Raw genomic sequence first — 16,067 nt, forward strand, 5'->3', positions numbered from 1 at the left:
AGAAAAAAAAACTCTGATTAAAAATTATTATTATGCAAGTAAGAGAATTTTGTACAGCTATCGTTTAATTGCTAAGCTAGAGAAAAATGACTTTTCCACAACAGAAATAATAAATTCAAGCAATATAATATTCTGATGGTCTATTTTACATTTTCATCTTTTAAAGCATGGATTTTAATTGAATTTAACATTTACATATTTTTTTCAGTCAGAATTCCAAATTAGAATTTATAATATGTACATTGTGTGTATATACTCATTGTTTCTAACTTTAATCAAGGTTCATCATATGTCAAAGATATTCATGATTTCACAATGCTATCATCTATCTCTTACAAATGAAAATAGAACAAAAGAGATTGTTATACAGATGTAATAGTCATCAATCTGTATCATTCCAGTGCTGGGATGGGTAGTAGCAATTTCACACATTTGTGATCTATGAGTCACATAGGGGTTGATAATATGAACACTAAGATCACGTATTTGATCTGAGACTATCACTAATAGATTACCAAAACACACACACACACACACACACACACACACACACACACACATACACACACACACACGTACCCTGAAACCCTTGAGAAATTGAGTCTTTTACTTCTTAGTTAAGCATTTAATAATTACTATATACATTTTCTTTCTTTTTATACACTTTATACACTGTATAAAGTGTATCAAATTACACTAACTATCCTGGGAAAGGCCAGAAGTCCAGAGTGACTAAAGCATAGGGATATTATAGTGGACTGGGGGAAGGATGAGTTAGGCAAACAGACATATTAATAAAAAAAAGTTATATAAAGAAAAATAAAATAAACATTTGTAGTTAAAGAGGAGAGTGTTTTTGTTTGTTTGTTCATTTTCAGTGTATTCCTGCTTGTGCTCTAGGAAACTTTTATTTTGTAGATGCAATTAAACTAGCTTTTACAAGTATTCTCTAGTGATATTAAGATAACATATTTCCCATAGTAGCAATTCATCATTACCTTTGTAGTTAACCTTGAAGCCAACAGATCCGACACTTTCATCTGTTTGAAGGTGCAGCCACATTTGGCTGCTCATACTCACTATCAAATCTGGCACAAAGCTTCCAGTCAGCCTAAGAGAGATGGACCAATAAGAAAGAAATAGGTTATTAAAATATACTCTGAAGGCAAATTATGAGACATGCGTTTCTCAATACCTCCTTGACTAGAAAAAAAGCAACCATCAGTTAAACTTACAAGACTATGTGTTGATGTAATGGAACAAACAACGTAATTTAGTGATCAAGGTTTACTATAAACAAGTATCATTTTATGTGTTTAACTAGGTTAGATCTTTCATATCCCTGAGGCAGCATACTAAAATTTCGACCATCAGAGAATCTTATACTTCTTTTGAACTGGAAGAAAAAAAAGGGATCTATAAACTGTTTTAAAACACGAGGAATGTGTTTCATTTTAACCTTTCAAGTTTCACGGAACTCTGTTCTAAAGAAATATTGTGAAAAAAAATTTAAACATTATGCAAAACAATGAAATGGTAGGGAATATAATGTAACCCTTTGTAATACTCATGTCAGGCTAGCTAGATCCTGTATGTTTTACTGTTAATGTTTTATTCTTAAAGAACATGCTTCTAATTTGATGTGGCATCGCTGAATCTATGTATTAAAAATCTCATTCATCAAGACTCAATTTTATAATCCAACAAGAGAAATTACTTTGTTTCCTCTGTCATTAAAAATGTTGTAGTCACATACTTGAACCAAAGTCAAGGGTCATATAACGGAAGAAAGCAAGTGAGTAAAAAAGACCTTGGGGGGAAAAGTTTGTCAAGAACAGAAGGAGGAAAAAATGGACTTTATATAAGCTTCTTTTAATAATAAAAATTATACCTATTCTAAGAGCATTAGTCTCTTGGATGGAAGTTATACTAGAATTAGCCCAGTAGAGGGCAGCATGGATGACCGCATCCTTGAAGTGACTAAGCAAGGCAGCAAAATGCCTTGCTTCGCCAGCCACCAAAACTGTAAAACATCAGTGGACTGCCAAGCAAGACGGCTATGTCACCAGTGTCCAGTGTCACAGAATGTACTGAAATCTTTTGCGAAGAAACCGAGTTAAATATTATGATTTAATTATGGGATCACGCATGATATCGAGGAATACTGTGACCATTGTGACAGGAAAATATTATAAAATTTTCTTTTATATTTATTTTTCTTCCTGAAGAAAATTTAAAATTATTATAATATAAAAGATACATACACAAACACTCTCTTTTGTAAAATATATGTATACCTGTATGCTTGTATATCTACACATTTGAAAACATCCTATAATTAAACTTGGGGCATGTGCATCTTCAATTATCAAATTAGTGAGTCCATAACTACCAGTCTTTTGAACCTCAGTAGAGAAACAGATTTATGTGTAAGAGTGAGGACTCAAGTTAGAGACAAAAAGTAAAATAAATCAATTATGAAATGGGTATAAGAGCTTAAAAAATAAGATATACATAAGATATACTATATCAAATATGTCAGCAATCTATCTCACAATGAATATTAAAAGATGTTATCATGGGAAGATTTAGTTATTGTTTTTTATTACATCCTTATAAACCCACTTCAGTCAGAACTTTTACTAGCCCCAAGCCTTCAGCATGGTAATTTTGTCATTTCATAAAGAATAGTTAACACATATATTCAAAACTGTCTCCTTGCTAACTTTTTCTCTTATTGGCTATGATTCTACCTAGTTTACAACTCATTTTTGGTATAAAAGTAAGTGTAAATCTAAAAAATAATAATAATTAAATTAATTTTTTTCCTAATGTTAGAAAGAAAAATTCCCTCTTTAAAATTTCCTTTAGAAAACTTGAAATTATGAATTATATGTTTCTTTCAAATGTATGCAAACATGTTTAGCTAAATGAGCCTTTAGCCAATTTTGCATGCTATTAATATTTTTCTTTGGTCCATTTCTTTGAAATGTGACCATCTAGGAAGATGTCATTCTGTCCTCCTGTTTCTGTGGGAGTTTCAACCTAGACACATACCAGGTTGTAACTTCCTGCTTGTCACAAAAATAGAAGTTTTACTTCTCCTTTTGATAAGGGCAATTTGCATGTATGTAATGAACTGTATCTGCCTTACTATATAAAAAGGTGATATTTACTTCTCTTTGCAATCTCCATAGCAGATTGTCTGTGATGCACATTGCAGTATGGTTTAATACTTGTTCTATTTGAAAATCGTTTTATTATTTTCTACATGTTGTGCGGAGAGTTAACTGGGTTGGCAGAAGATTTTATTTTGAATTACGTTCCCCAACAATTTGGTGATGAGGATAGAAGACAAATGGTAGTTCCTGAATTAGGCCAACCAACTGAAGGCCTGTGGTCATGTAACAATCATGAAATGCCTTCCTACAAAAAAACTTTGACAATTTTGGAGTGACTAGCAGGATATTACAGACAACAGATTCTAACTTTTGCAGAATAGGCAAAATCTCTGATGGAACGACTGCAAAATAATTGCTCAGACCTTCTTCTTAAGTCTGTAGAAACTGAAGAGGTTTTTGACCCAAAATTGATTGGTCTCAGCTTTACAAATTCCAAATTTTGAAAAACCTTAATTCATCATGAAAATAAAGGTGCTATTTTTGGAATTTTAACTCAAGAGATGGGATTAGCCCACACATCAATAATATATTTCCCAGTTCTTCTGGAGGCCACAGCACTGTGAATAGTAGGATACTGTGACAGCAGCTGGCCCCTTTAGAAAAGACTGAAACCCTTACCTTTAGTCACTTGACTTATTTGCATGTCTTTTGTGTTCTGACAGCTATCTTACAAGTGCTAAAGATCCAGAATATGTGGATATGGCATCAAACTATTTATGAATAACCATTATTATTCACCCTAATATTGGGCTTAGGAAATGAAATCTCCTAAATCTTAGTCTTTGACCAGATCCTGATCAAATAGATGATCATTATTGTACAATAGTAAAGAAAAAGACAGTAGGCCCTGAAATGATTTATCTAATATTCTTGTTCATAATGCAGATTTAATAATGTCTGCTGATAGGTCATATACTCGGGATAAAAATGTCCACCTTAAGGCTTTGTATGCTATGGTAGCTTACGATAAAATTTTAGAAGTTTATATTTTTCCTAGAACTAAGCTGGCACAAGAGCCTAGTCAATAGCAGTAATAAGAGTTGCAATTCTTGCAGAGTTACAAGCAGCCTAGACAACAGCAGTGAGAAGAGAATTGCAACATGTATATATAATACATGTTTGATATCTGTCATGTAACAGAGCAAATATGGAAAAATAGAAGACTTTGAGGGGAAATAAAATATCATGGAAAATTGATAGTTGATTTGTGAGAGGCTGTGCAGCTGCCTTAGATCAGTAATCTGTTTACTGAGCTCACACAGAGCCAGGATGAAAACTTTTAAAGGCAATGATTTTGCTGATAGAGCTGCAAAAGCCACTGTTAAATGTGGCAGGTTTCAAACTTACAAGACTTACATTTACTACAACAAGCAATTTTTGTTATTTTCAAAAAATAGGCTTCACTAAAGAAAATTGAAAAAGGGACTAAAATTTTACTGAACTACAGGAATAATCTAACAAAATCATTCCTATGCTACAGTTCTTATTTCTTGGTTAGTAATGTTGTGTTATCAAAATAATCTTCTGAGTAAAGGTGAGATTTTAAAGGCACTAGACTCTAACTAGATGTATCTAAAAGATGGTGTTATTCAAAATATATTAGAGTGGTGAGCAATTTGTCAGCATAAATCTTTACAAGACACTCACGAGGTATGTGCTGGCAGTCTTCCCCAACCAACTTTACTGGAAAATGGTGGCATTTGAATTTCATAGAATAATGTCTGTGGAAAGTGAGAGATTTTGTCGAGTTATGGGGTATATGCTGTCTGGATGATCTGAAGTCTTTCCCTCTTCAGATGTCAATGCTCAGGCCGTGGTAAGGCATAGCCTCTTTTGATACATGTATTTTCCACTTTTAGGATACTAGAGCATAATGGATCAGAAAGGGGAAGTCTACCTAAAATTGTTGTAGAAGAAAGATGAGCTGTTGCTGTGCTGGAGGACCCTTTCAAGTGCCCCTGGTCACCCATATGACTGTCAAAGTGAAAGAAAAATCCAGGAGGACCCATGTTTTCCAAGAGAAGCCGGAACCTCAGAAGGGCTAGAGAGTGGTTCCCAAAAAGTACTTGAAACTTAAATTTTCTGAAGCAACTGATAATGGCAATAAACTTAACTGAAAAAGGTATTTGAGCAAACTTATAATTCTAATGGACTGCCTTACTGTCCTATTCGGAGTAGTGTTTTTTCAATTGCTTAAGAATCATGTTTTATTAGAAAACAAATGTTATTGGTAACACTGCTCTTTCTTTCTGTATTGCCAGTAATGTTTCCCAGAATCACTATTTCTAAACAGCTCTAAATTGTATTCCCATTGGCCAAGACAGCCATAATATTCCCCTTAGGTCAGATAAACTTTGGAGGGGCTTCTTCCTGACTACAGGCTCCTGCCCTACTTTTTGTAGAACGTTGTTAGAAAACTTGCAATCTGAAATCCTTTCTCTGTTCTTAGAGATGTAAAATTTCTACAGCACAGGAATGTCCTTCTCAAGGACCTGGGAGCATCACTTTGAAATATAGTAACTGAAGGAGAAGCACTTTGTCCCTTGGTCTCTGTGGGAGTGGAGGAGCCCAGCTTTGACAAGCAACTATTAGCAAACACAAATGGCCTATTCACACTGACTACTCTCCCACCTAAAGTTCTCCAGTACTATTCCATGAGCTCACCCCAGCATTAAAAACCACTCCACCTTTTGTTTTGCAGCAGAGTTGATTTCAATTTCTCTTCTCTGTTTCAATAGTCTTGACTCTTTTTTCCATAGTTAGCCCCTATTGTGTTCATTCTGACTCTCCTCGCAATAGTCCTGGATAAAGTCTTCCCTGACTGTTTTACTGCTCTGGCAAAATTTTTCTCTCACACCAATATTGACTTTTAAATTCAGCAATTCAAATATTGGTGAAGTGAGACCATCCTCTTACTAATTTTTTTTTAATAATACCAAAGTAAATTAATATACATCCAGACACTCAATCTCTAAATTTGACATAAAAAGTAGTTTGTTAATTGGTTATATTAGAAGGTTATTGTGGATGAAAGTAATTAGGAGACAAACAAAAGTCTGGCATTTACCGATTAAGGCTGCAGAAGACAGGTCTAATGTCACTTGATTAACAGTGAGATACAAGTTCTCTATAGTCCATGTACAAATGAATAAATAAAAGTGTATATCTATTATTCATGGCAATTTAATAGACTGTTATAACTACTGATTTGGATCCATGCAAAAACTGGCCTATAAGCTCAGTGTGTCCTCAAGACTTAAAACAATTAGAGCCATGTAAATGAAACACTGGAAGTTCCACAGGTGCTCTTCAATAGGTGCCTCTTAATAATACTAGCTATGGTCCTTGGAAAACTGCTTGAAAAGATGGAATAATGACTGAAGGGCCTCGATTATCTTACAAATATAATGTTCCTTATGTTATTGATGGGAACTTAGGAGAAATTTATTGGGCTCCTCAAGAGAAACTTCTATTTAAAAATTTATGACTTCTGGTCAAGATGGCATAGTAGGTAAACACTGTGCTTATCTCCTCTCATGACCATATCAAAATGAGAGCTAAACTGCAGAGTAGCCTTCATTGGGAGTCACCTGAAGTGTAGCTGAATAGAAGTCCAACAACTTGGAACAGGTTATCTTGAGACTGCTAGGAGGAGTGGAGATGCAAAACGGGCTGGTTCCACACCTGCATGTGGCAGCTGAGAATCAAGAAATATCTCAGCTGTGGAGGTCCCCTGGGAAAAGTGAGGGGTTCTGGCACCGCATCAGGCTCTCTAGCCCAGGGTTCCAGTGACAAGAAGAGAAGTCCTCGCAATTTCTGGCTGTGAAGACCAGCAGAGATTGTGGCTGAGTCAGATGGCTGAGTGAGATTGAGGGCTGAGGGAGTTGCAGATTTTCCTCTTAAGGGGTCTGCAAATGGACTTAATTGAAATCATTTGTCTAGTTTCAGGGCAAGAGCTGAAGGGACAGCTTTCTCCCAGATAGAAATGCTGACAAAGAGTACTTTTCCTTTGTTGAGCCCTCCCAAGCCCAGCTTGCAGACCCAGGTGGGCACCATATCTGTATCTCCATCAGTGTGGCTAACACTGGTTGTCCCATATTTGTGATCTCTGGGACTCCACTCCTCCCAATGTGAGGGCCTACACAAGCTGCTTCTAGTGGATTTTACATATAAATGGCCTGTCTTGGCTCATGCTACAGACTTTCCTAAAATCTCTCAAAGTTCTACAAAACCTAAACAAGCTTTATCTGGCCTTGGCATGCCCTGTACCTCTTGCTGAGGAGCCCCAAGCCCAGCACTAGTGGCAGCCTGCCTTGGTTTCAGGCTTGGCTTCTTATGGCACTTCTGAGCCCAGCATGGGTGGTGGCCATCTATGGATTGCTTGGTGGCTTATGCCAAATGTCCCTGAGCAGTGCACAGGCTACACCTGAACTTGGCCTGTGGCAGGGCCCCTCCCAGGAGGCCCTAGCCTACATGTCCGGAGGCTGGCTTTGGTCTGAGCTGGAGTACCATCCAAGGTCACATGTGAGGATGACACACCCAAGGGCAGACAGGGCAAGCACCAGAGCTCTGCTAAAGCAAATCCTGCTCTGTAAGGTCAGCCCCTGCACAACAGCTCCTCCCCAAGTGATGACCAGTCATCACAACCAATCAGCCCAAGAGGCAACTCTTCTGTGGATGAACAAACAGCAACCAAGCCTCTACTACAACAGGAGGACACACACACAGCCCATACAAAAAACATACCTGACTCAGGTGACTAGGGAAGACTGTGCCACTGGGATCCACAGCACACCCACTATATGAGGCCACTCTACTAAGACTGGGAGACATAGTGTTCTACTTCATATATAGAAACAAACACAGGGAGGCAGCCAAAATGGGGAAACAAAGAAATATGACCCAAATTAAAGGACAGAGCAAAGCTGAAAAAAAAAGAACTAAACAAAATGAAGACAATCTATCAGATGCAGAGTTCAAAACACTAGTTTAAGGATGCTAAATGAACATAGGGGAGGAATAGATGAGCTCAGCAACAACTTTAACAAAGAGATAGAAAACATAAAAATGGAGAGCAAACTTAAAAAATAATGTCAGAAATGAAGAATATAATAACTGAAATGAAGAATACCTTAGGGGAAATTAACAATGTAGTAGATGAAGTAGAATCATTGAATCAATGATTTAGAAGATAAGGCAGCAGAAAATACCCATCTGAACAGCAACAAGAAAAAAGAATCCAAAAAAAAAAAGGATAGTTTAAGGGGCCTCTGGAACAACATCAAGTATACCAACATTCAACTCATAGGGATACTTGAAGGAGAAGAGAGAGAACAAGGAATTGATAACCCATTTCAAGAAAAAAATGACTGAAAAGTTCCTTAATGTGGTGAAGGAAATTTACATACAACCCCAGGAAGCACAGAGCATCCCAAACAAGATGAACCTAATGAGGCCCACACCAGGACACATTATAATTAAAATGCCAAAGGTTAAAGACAAAGAATCTTAAAAGCGGCAAGAGAAAAGCAGTTAGTGACCTACAAGAGAGCTCCCATAAGACTGTCAGCTGATTTCTCAACAATCTTACAGGCCAACGGGCTTGGCATGAAATATTCAAAGTGAGGAAAAGCAAGAACCTATCAACCAAGATTAATTTACCTGGCAAAACTGTCATTTAGACTCAAATGAAAGATAAAAATCTCCTAAAACAAGAAAAAGCTAAAGGAGTTTGTCATCACTGATTCGATATTATAGAAAATGTTAGAAGGACTTCTTTAAGAAGAAGAATAAGAAAAAAAAGATAAAAACAATGAATAATAAAATGGCCACATATCTAGCAACGATTACTTTAAATGTAAATGGATTAACACTCCAATAAGAAGATAGGGTAGCTAAATGTATAATAAGACCCTTACATATGCAGCTTACAAGAGACTCACTTCAAATCAAAAGACACACACGGACTGAAAATAAAGGAATGAAAAAAAACATGTTTCATGAAAATGGCAACAAACAAGTAAAAAAGTTGGAGTAGCGATACTCATACCAGACAAAATAACTTTAAAACAAAGAGTATAACAAGAAACAAAGAAGGACTCAGTTATCCCACTCCTGGGTATTTATCTGAAGAAACATAAAACACTACTTTGAAGGGACATGCAAATCCCTATGTTCATTGCAGCATTATTTACAGTAGCCAAGATATGGAGGAATCCTGGGTGCCCATCAGTGGATAAATGGATAAAGAAGAGGTGGTGTACACACACACACACACACACACACACACACACACACACGAATATTAGCCATAAAAAAGAACAAAATCTTGCCATCTGCAACAACATGGATGGAACTAGAGGTTATTGTGTTGAGTAAAGTCAGTCAGACAGAGAAAGACAAAGGTCATATTTGGAATCTAGAGACTAGAAAAAACAAACAACAAAAATAAGTTCATAGATATAGAGAGCATTTTGATTGTTATCAGTTTGGGGGTGGGGATAGATGAATGGGGGAGGAATTAAGAGGTACAAACTGACAGTTACAAAACAGTGATGGGGAATATAGTCAATATCATTGTATAACTATGTATGCTATCAGAGGAGTACTGGATTTATCAAGGCGATCACTTCATAAGTTATATAAATGTCTAATCACTGTTGTACACCTGAAACTAATATAATATTTTATGTCAACAATAATTGGAAAAAATAAAAATATAAAATTTTAAAAAATAAAAGTAAAAATAAATAAAAATTTAGATTCAGGCTCTAGGGTGAAGCTATTCCATTTGCTTAGACTGGGTAAGATTTCATAAGGAACCATAAAATAATACTTAAGTAGTTAATAATTTAAGAGTGTAAACAATATAAACATCACAATAGTTTGTAAAACGATGCATGATGAAAGAGAATTTTTGACCATTGCTAACCAAGAATCTGTTTAACCATTCGCCATTGATATAATATATTTAAATGTTATTCCTCCAAGGCTAATATTGGACTGAATTTTTAATTGGTTCTATTTTGTATTCCTAATAATTGCTTTGCTTCATATTTTAGCATAGACTTGCTGTATATTTATATGATTCCAAACTGCCCAGAGGAAAGCAGAAACAGCAATAGAGATAATGAGAAAATTATAATTTTATTATATAATAGTCACAAAAATTATAATTGCAAATAAACTCAAAAATAAATAAATTTCAATTTTTTTCCTAGTACCAAAGGGAAAAAGAACTCGCCCCCCCACACACACTTGTCTTTAGTATATCCTTTAGAAAACATTTCCTTTGTCTGTTTCTTTCAGATGTATATAAATGTTTTAAAAGCTAAATAAACCCCTTACCATTTCTGGACCTCAAGAATGTCTTTCTTGGAGACCTTATAGCAATTTCTTTGAAATGTGGACATGGAGAATGATAATATTTTGTTATCCTGTTTCTGTGAGAGGTAAAAGTCTAGGTGCTTGGATCCAGAATATAACTTTCTGCTGTTATAAATTGGAGAAATTTGTTTGTTTGTTTGTTTGTTTTGATAAGGATTATTAACAGATATGTAATGAATTGTTTCTGTCTATATAAATGGGTGAGATTTTTATCTTTTTGCAATCAGATCGTTTATGATGCAGATCAGTCTTATTTAATCCTTATTCCATGGTAAAAGTGATCCATTCTTTTCTACATGTTATGAAAAGGATTTACTGGATTAGTAGGTGATTTTATTTTCAATTTTATCTTCTCAGCACTAATATCTCACTTAAAATCCCATTCTTTGCCAGCAGCCTCAATGGGTAATTCATCTGGACATCCTCTCAGTGACTTTTGTTTAGACTTAAACTACAGAATCTATCTGCTTTGGTCAGTTTTGCATTCAGCTCCCATCCTGACAGTTAAGGATGCTTATGGGCCATGGAGGAGAGAGTCTTAGATCATTCTCAAAGGACTCTCAAATGAGTCTTCATATAGTTTTAACATGTTTTTAATATATTTTTTGAATGTATTATCTGTAAACTCAAAAAAATATTTAATATGTTTAATAATAGGCAGAGTAAACTCAGTGTTCCTATTGCCTTTTAATCTTCCTAGTTAAACTCTGGGCGCTAGAATAAAAGAGTAAAAATCCTAAATAGGTATACTCAGAAATCTTAATCAAGCACTGAAATACAGTATGAAATAAAGAACAGGATCTATTAAATTTCTATTAGACTCAATGCCTGATTTTCTTTATAATCACTCTAGGTATATGGGTATATTCATCAGAGATAATAACCATAGCCCTACATCCCAACATATTTTTTGTAGCATACAAATATGTAACTTTTACCTTTTATGAAAATTCATTTAATATTCTTTCTTCTAATACAGTGCTATCAAGGGTGATTTATACAACCATTTTGGATATGTGAAATTCCCAAAGTATGATGATGGATGCAAAAAATTAGATTTAAAAGAACCCCTGAAATAATATCAGAAAGTAGTATCACCTAACATCTGACAGAACAGCTATTTTCAAAAAGATGAGAAATAACAAAGGCTAGTGAGGATATGAAGAAAAAAAAGGAACCCTTATTCACTGTCGGTGGGCTGTAAACTGATACAGTCACTAGAAAACAATATGGAGGTTCCTCAAGAAATTTAAAATAGAACTACTATATGATCTAGAAATCCTACTTCTGGGTATGTATTCAAAGGAAACAGAGCCATTACCTCAAAGAGATATTTGTACTTTCATCTTAAGTGAAGCATTATTCACAACAGCCAAGGTACAAAAACAACCAAAGTGTCCCTCAACAGATGAATGGATCAAGAAAATGTGATTCACACACACACACACACACAAATATAATTCAGCCTTAAAAAAGGAAAATTTTGTCTCTCATCATTTGTGACAACATAGATAGAAGGAACATGGAGGGTATTATGCTAAGTGAAATAAGCCAGACAGAGAAAGACAAACAGTGCATCGTATCATTAATATGTGCAATCTGAATTTAAAAAAAAAAAAAAAGTTGAACTCAGAAACAGACGAGAAAAGTAGTTGTCAAGTACCAGTGCTGAGAAGTGGGGAAAACAGGCAGGCACTAGTAAAAGAGTACAAACTTTCAGTTATAAGATATGAATAAAGTCTGAGGATGTAATGTGAGGTGATGGATGTGTTAATTAACTCAATGGGAGCAATTCTTTTACAATTATATGTTTGTCAAATCACAATATTTGTATGTTAAATATCTTACAACTTTATTTGTCAATTATACTTTAGTAATGTGGAAAAAAAAAAGGTAAAAAAGAAAGTGGTCAACATATTACAGGAATAATATAGATATTTAAAAATAAAAATATATAAAGTATTTTGGAATGATGGATCTACATAAATGTTAGTTCATTTGCGTAACTGAATAGTCAATAACTGTAACTTTTACTTCGTTTATGAATTTAAGAAGTTTTAATATATTGGCTAATTCAAAAGCATAATGTGTGTGTTTGCCATGGTTCTTATTACATATACAAACAGTTTTCTATATAAACAATTTTAGGAAAGATTATTTGAAGTTCAAGACTCCAGTATATACATTTTATGTTCAACTATAGATACTTCAATTTATATATTTAGCACTCTAACAAAGTAATATCCTTACAATATTTATTATTTGTGGGAGGAAATCTAGCTTATTTAGCTACCCTTTCTATATTTTCTCCCAATTTTTTCTTCTACTTTTGAAATGTCTACCACAGTACAAATATTCCTGATTAAAAAGAGAAAAACATAAACTTATTTTTTTTTATTTTAGGAAATTCAATACATATAAAAATAAATACACAAAAAGCAAACAAAAGCAAAACAGTAGTAAATTGCCCCTTCTTTTACTAAAATCATCAATATTTTCACAATAGAAAGATGTAGCCTTACAATGAAGGAATAATGGAATAATGGAAGAACCATAAAAGTAAACAATCCCCTATTTTTAATAATTTGTTGCTGATAATCAAAATGTCAGAGATTATTTTCATATTGTGACGTAAGGTAAATCTTAAGTTCCAAGAGCATATATTTATTATCGTGCAACAGCAAGTCATAACTTGTGAATAACTACACATCAATTCCTGTCCAGACAATGAGATAACTGCTGCTGTGCCTTTGTTTAACCTGGATGCGACATCAGTGAATGTTTCTGAAATCCTCAGTACTAGAGACTAAATATGACCACTCAAATATTCTTATGTTGTAACCTAATCCCCAATGTTAGGATAGTTGGAAGAGAGGACTTTAGAGGTTATTGGTAACCTTGTAAAAGAGGTCCCAAAGAGATCTGCTTCTGCTATATGAGGACAGGGTAAAAAGATGGTCATTTATGAACCAAAAAGTAGGTTCTCTATAGATACCAAATCTACCAGCACTGTTATCTTGGATGTCCAGCCTCTAGAACTTTGAGAAATAAGTTTTGTTGTTTTAAGACATCCAATCTATGACATTTTTGTTACAGTACCCCAAATGGACAAAGATACCCACCCAAGTAATTCTGCATAGCTCTCTGCAGCTCATGGCATATCCTTGCCAATTTCTGCAGAGATGACCTTTCTGCTGACATGTATACACTCGATATAATTTTTCTTCTCCCATTATGATTTATACAACATCTAACAGTGGTAATACAGGGGTGTGTGTTAGGTATTTGGGAAATTCCAGGTGAACAGAAGATAATCCCTGCCCTCGAGGAACTTAAAATTATCATGAGCATGTATGAGTGTTGTGTTGGGAGGTGGAGTGAGGGGAGGAGGGCAAGAGGGCTGCAAGGCAAAGAAAAGAACAGTAAGAAGAGATTTTTGTTGCTGTTGTTCTTAATAACTCTAATACTAGGGGTGAAGGGCTTATTGATTGGTCAGTTCTCTAAGTGCTTTTTATGCTGTGGTCTACAATCTCTAAAATATCACCTGGTTGCTATAGATACATCCTCTTCTTTTATTAGCCTATGGTGTTTGTTGGTATATAGGTTTTCATAATTAAGAGAGGGAAGTGCAAAATATATGTTCCATTACACACATTTCTGAATATAAACGATTTGCTCTAACGTGTAGAAAGACAATCTCAAAATGTGTGAGAATTTTCACCAAATTTTCTATATATAATTAATGTCCACAAAACTTCCACTTTTATAGAGTGTCAGTTAGATAAAGGAACAGATAGTTTTGATTTGAAAAATAATAAACAGCAAATTTAAGAATAAAAACAAATTCTACATTGTGTCATATACATAAATGGCTACAGGCCCAGGCAAACAATGCAAAGACTCTTAGAAGCTTAAGTACAAAACAATACAATGACAAACAATTATTGGCCATGGAGAACACTCTCTAAAGAGGGCAAGAAGATAGTTCTAGCCAATTTCTGCTATGTGATAATCCAGGCCTAGTGTTGCCAGTTTTTCAAAAGGAACCACAACTTCAGATTTTTTATATGTAACTTCCAATTATTTAAAACCTTTTACTTCTAAAACGACAAGAAAAAAATATGCCTCCTGATCAGTTTAACTCCTTAGTTGCCAATTTTTAATGCAGTTTTATGGTAGAATGAAATCTAAGTGATCATGTATAAAATCACAAGAAGATCTAGGAGGAACTACAGAATATTTTTGAAAGGTATTGGTCTAATATGGTAAAATACCTACTGGGCCCATCATCCTGATAAAAAATGCTGAGCCTGTCTCTTTAAGGGTAGAGATAGGGAAAGAAAGTGTTACAAATAATCTGAGCAGCACAGTCAAACATGTAGAACATGTTAACTACTGACCCTTTCATCCACCTACCTACAAAGCACAAAATGGAGTGGTAGTGAGCTCAGAGATAGACAGCAAAGTTGTAGAGATCAATGTTATGCATGTTGAGGGGAGAGGAAGAGGTTGAACAGAGGTCAAGTGTGCATGAAGACAAGTAAAAAATAACATTTTTCTTTCATTTCATTTTTTTTTCCTGGAAAGATAAGAACTAAGAGGGCATAATATTGGGGCCTATAATGTATACATAAGGTAAAACCTTGGCTTTATTATAGGAGACCTTCTTGTAAAATTAAAAAGCAAAGAAAATAAAAAAAGAGAAAGGAATAAAAATAATTAGCTTGCATTTAGTCAATTTACACAATAAGACATATATACATGATAAGTGCATGATATACAGGTGCTGTTTATGTTGAAAATAATTTTTAAAACATTAATATCAGTAGTTTTCAAACTTTGGTGTGCAAAAAGATCACCTGGTGAGTCTACTAAAATGCAGATTATGGGGTCCAAATCCCAGACATACTGATTCAATAAGTCAAATATGGGGTCCAGAAATCTACATTTTCAAAATTACACCAGGTGATGTAAAAGATCCCATTTTTAGAAATATTGAGTTGATAAAGCCTGAATTGCAAATCAAAGTTATGAAAGGAATTCTGAGAGGAAGTGTACTCTAAGCTTTTTGAGGCTCTTAGCAGAGAAAGCAATATACTCTCCCTGAAACATTTCTTTACGCCATTATCAGAGGTCGATCATTGGAATGAATAGCCCGCAGACCTGGCAATACATAAGTTTCTCAATTTCTGTTCATCCTTTTAGCTTACATTAAGAACCACATCTGGTCTATTTTAACTTTCACGATTCTGAGGTAACTGATGTTCATTGCTAAATATTTCATGTTCCTTTGCTAAATACTTCAAGTTTCAAAAACGACTGATAAACTCTCAAACTTCAGAACTTGATAGCTAGGGGTGATTCTGCCACCAATAAGAGAGCAGCACTAACCAGTCTTTAGCACCGGTATGAGTCTCTGGAATGAATTTCATACATATTCTTTTCAGTCTATTTTTACATTTTGTAGTGTTAAGGGTATTTTCCAAAATAAGTCCAATT

The 16,067-nt window shown here is 34.7% G+C and overlaps 1 protein-coding gene across 6 annotated transcripts in view; it reads right to left on the reverse strand.

Annotated features, from left to right (window-relative positions):
* Nucleotides 1-16,067, reverse strand: part of CSMD3 (CUB and Sushi multiple domains 3) — a 989,790-nt gene that overhangs the window by 484,849 nt on the left and 488,874 nt on the right. For all 6 annotated transcript variants that reach the window (XM_016138158.2, XM_036232977.1, XM_016138161.2 and 3 more), the window contains one exon: nt 999-1,111. In XM_016138158.2, the coding sequence (XP_015993644.1) occupies nt 999-1,111 (113 nt within the window). The remainder of the gene's footprint in view (nt 1-998; nt 1,112-16,067) is intronic.

The sequence above is a fragment of the Rousettus aegyptiacus genome, unplaced genomic scaffold, assembly GCF_014176215.1.
Source record: "Rousettus aegyptiacus isolate mRouAeg1 unplaced genomic scaffold, mRouAeg1.p scaffold_m13_p_15, whole genome shotgun sequence".
NCBI lineage: Eukaryota > Metazoa > Chordata > Mammalia > Chiroptera > Pteropodidae > Rousettus > Rousettus aegyptiacus.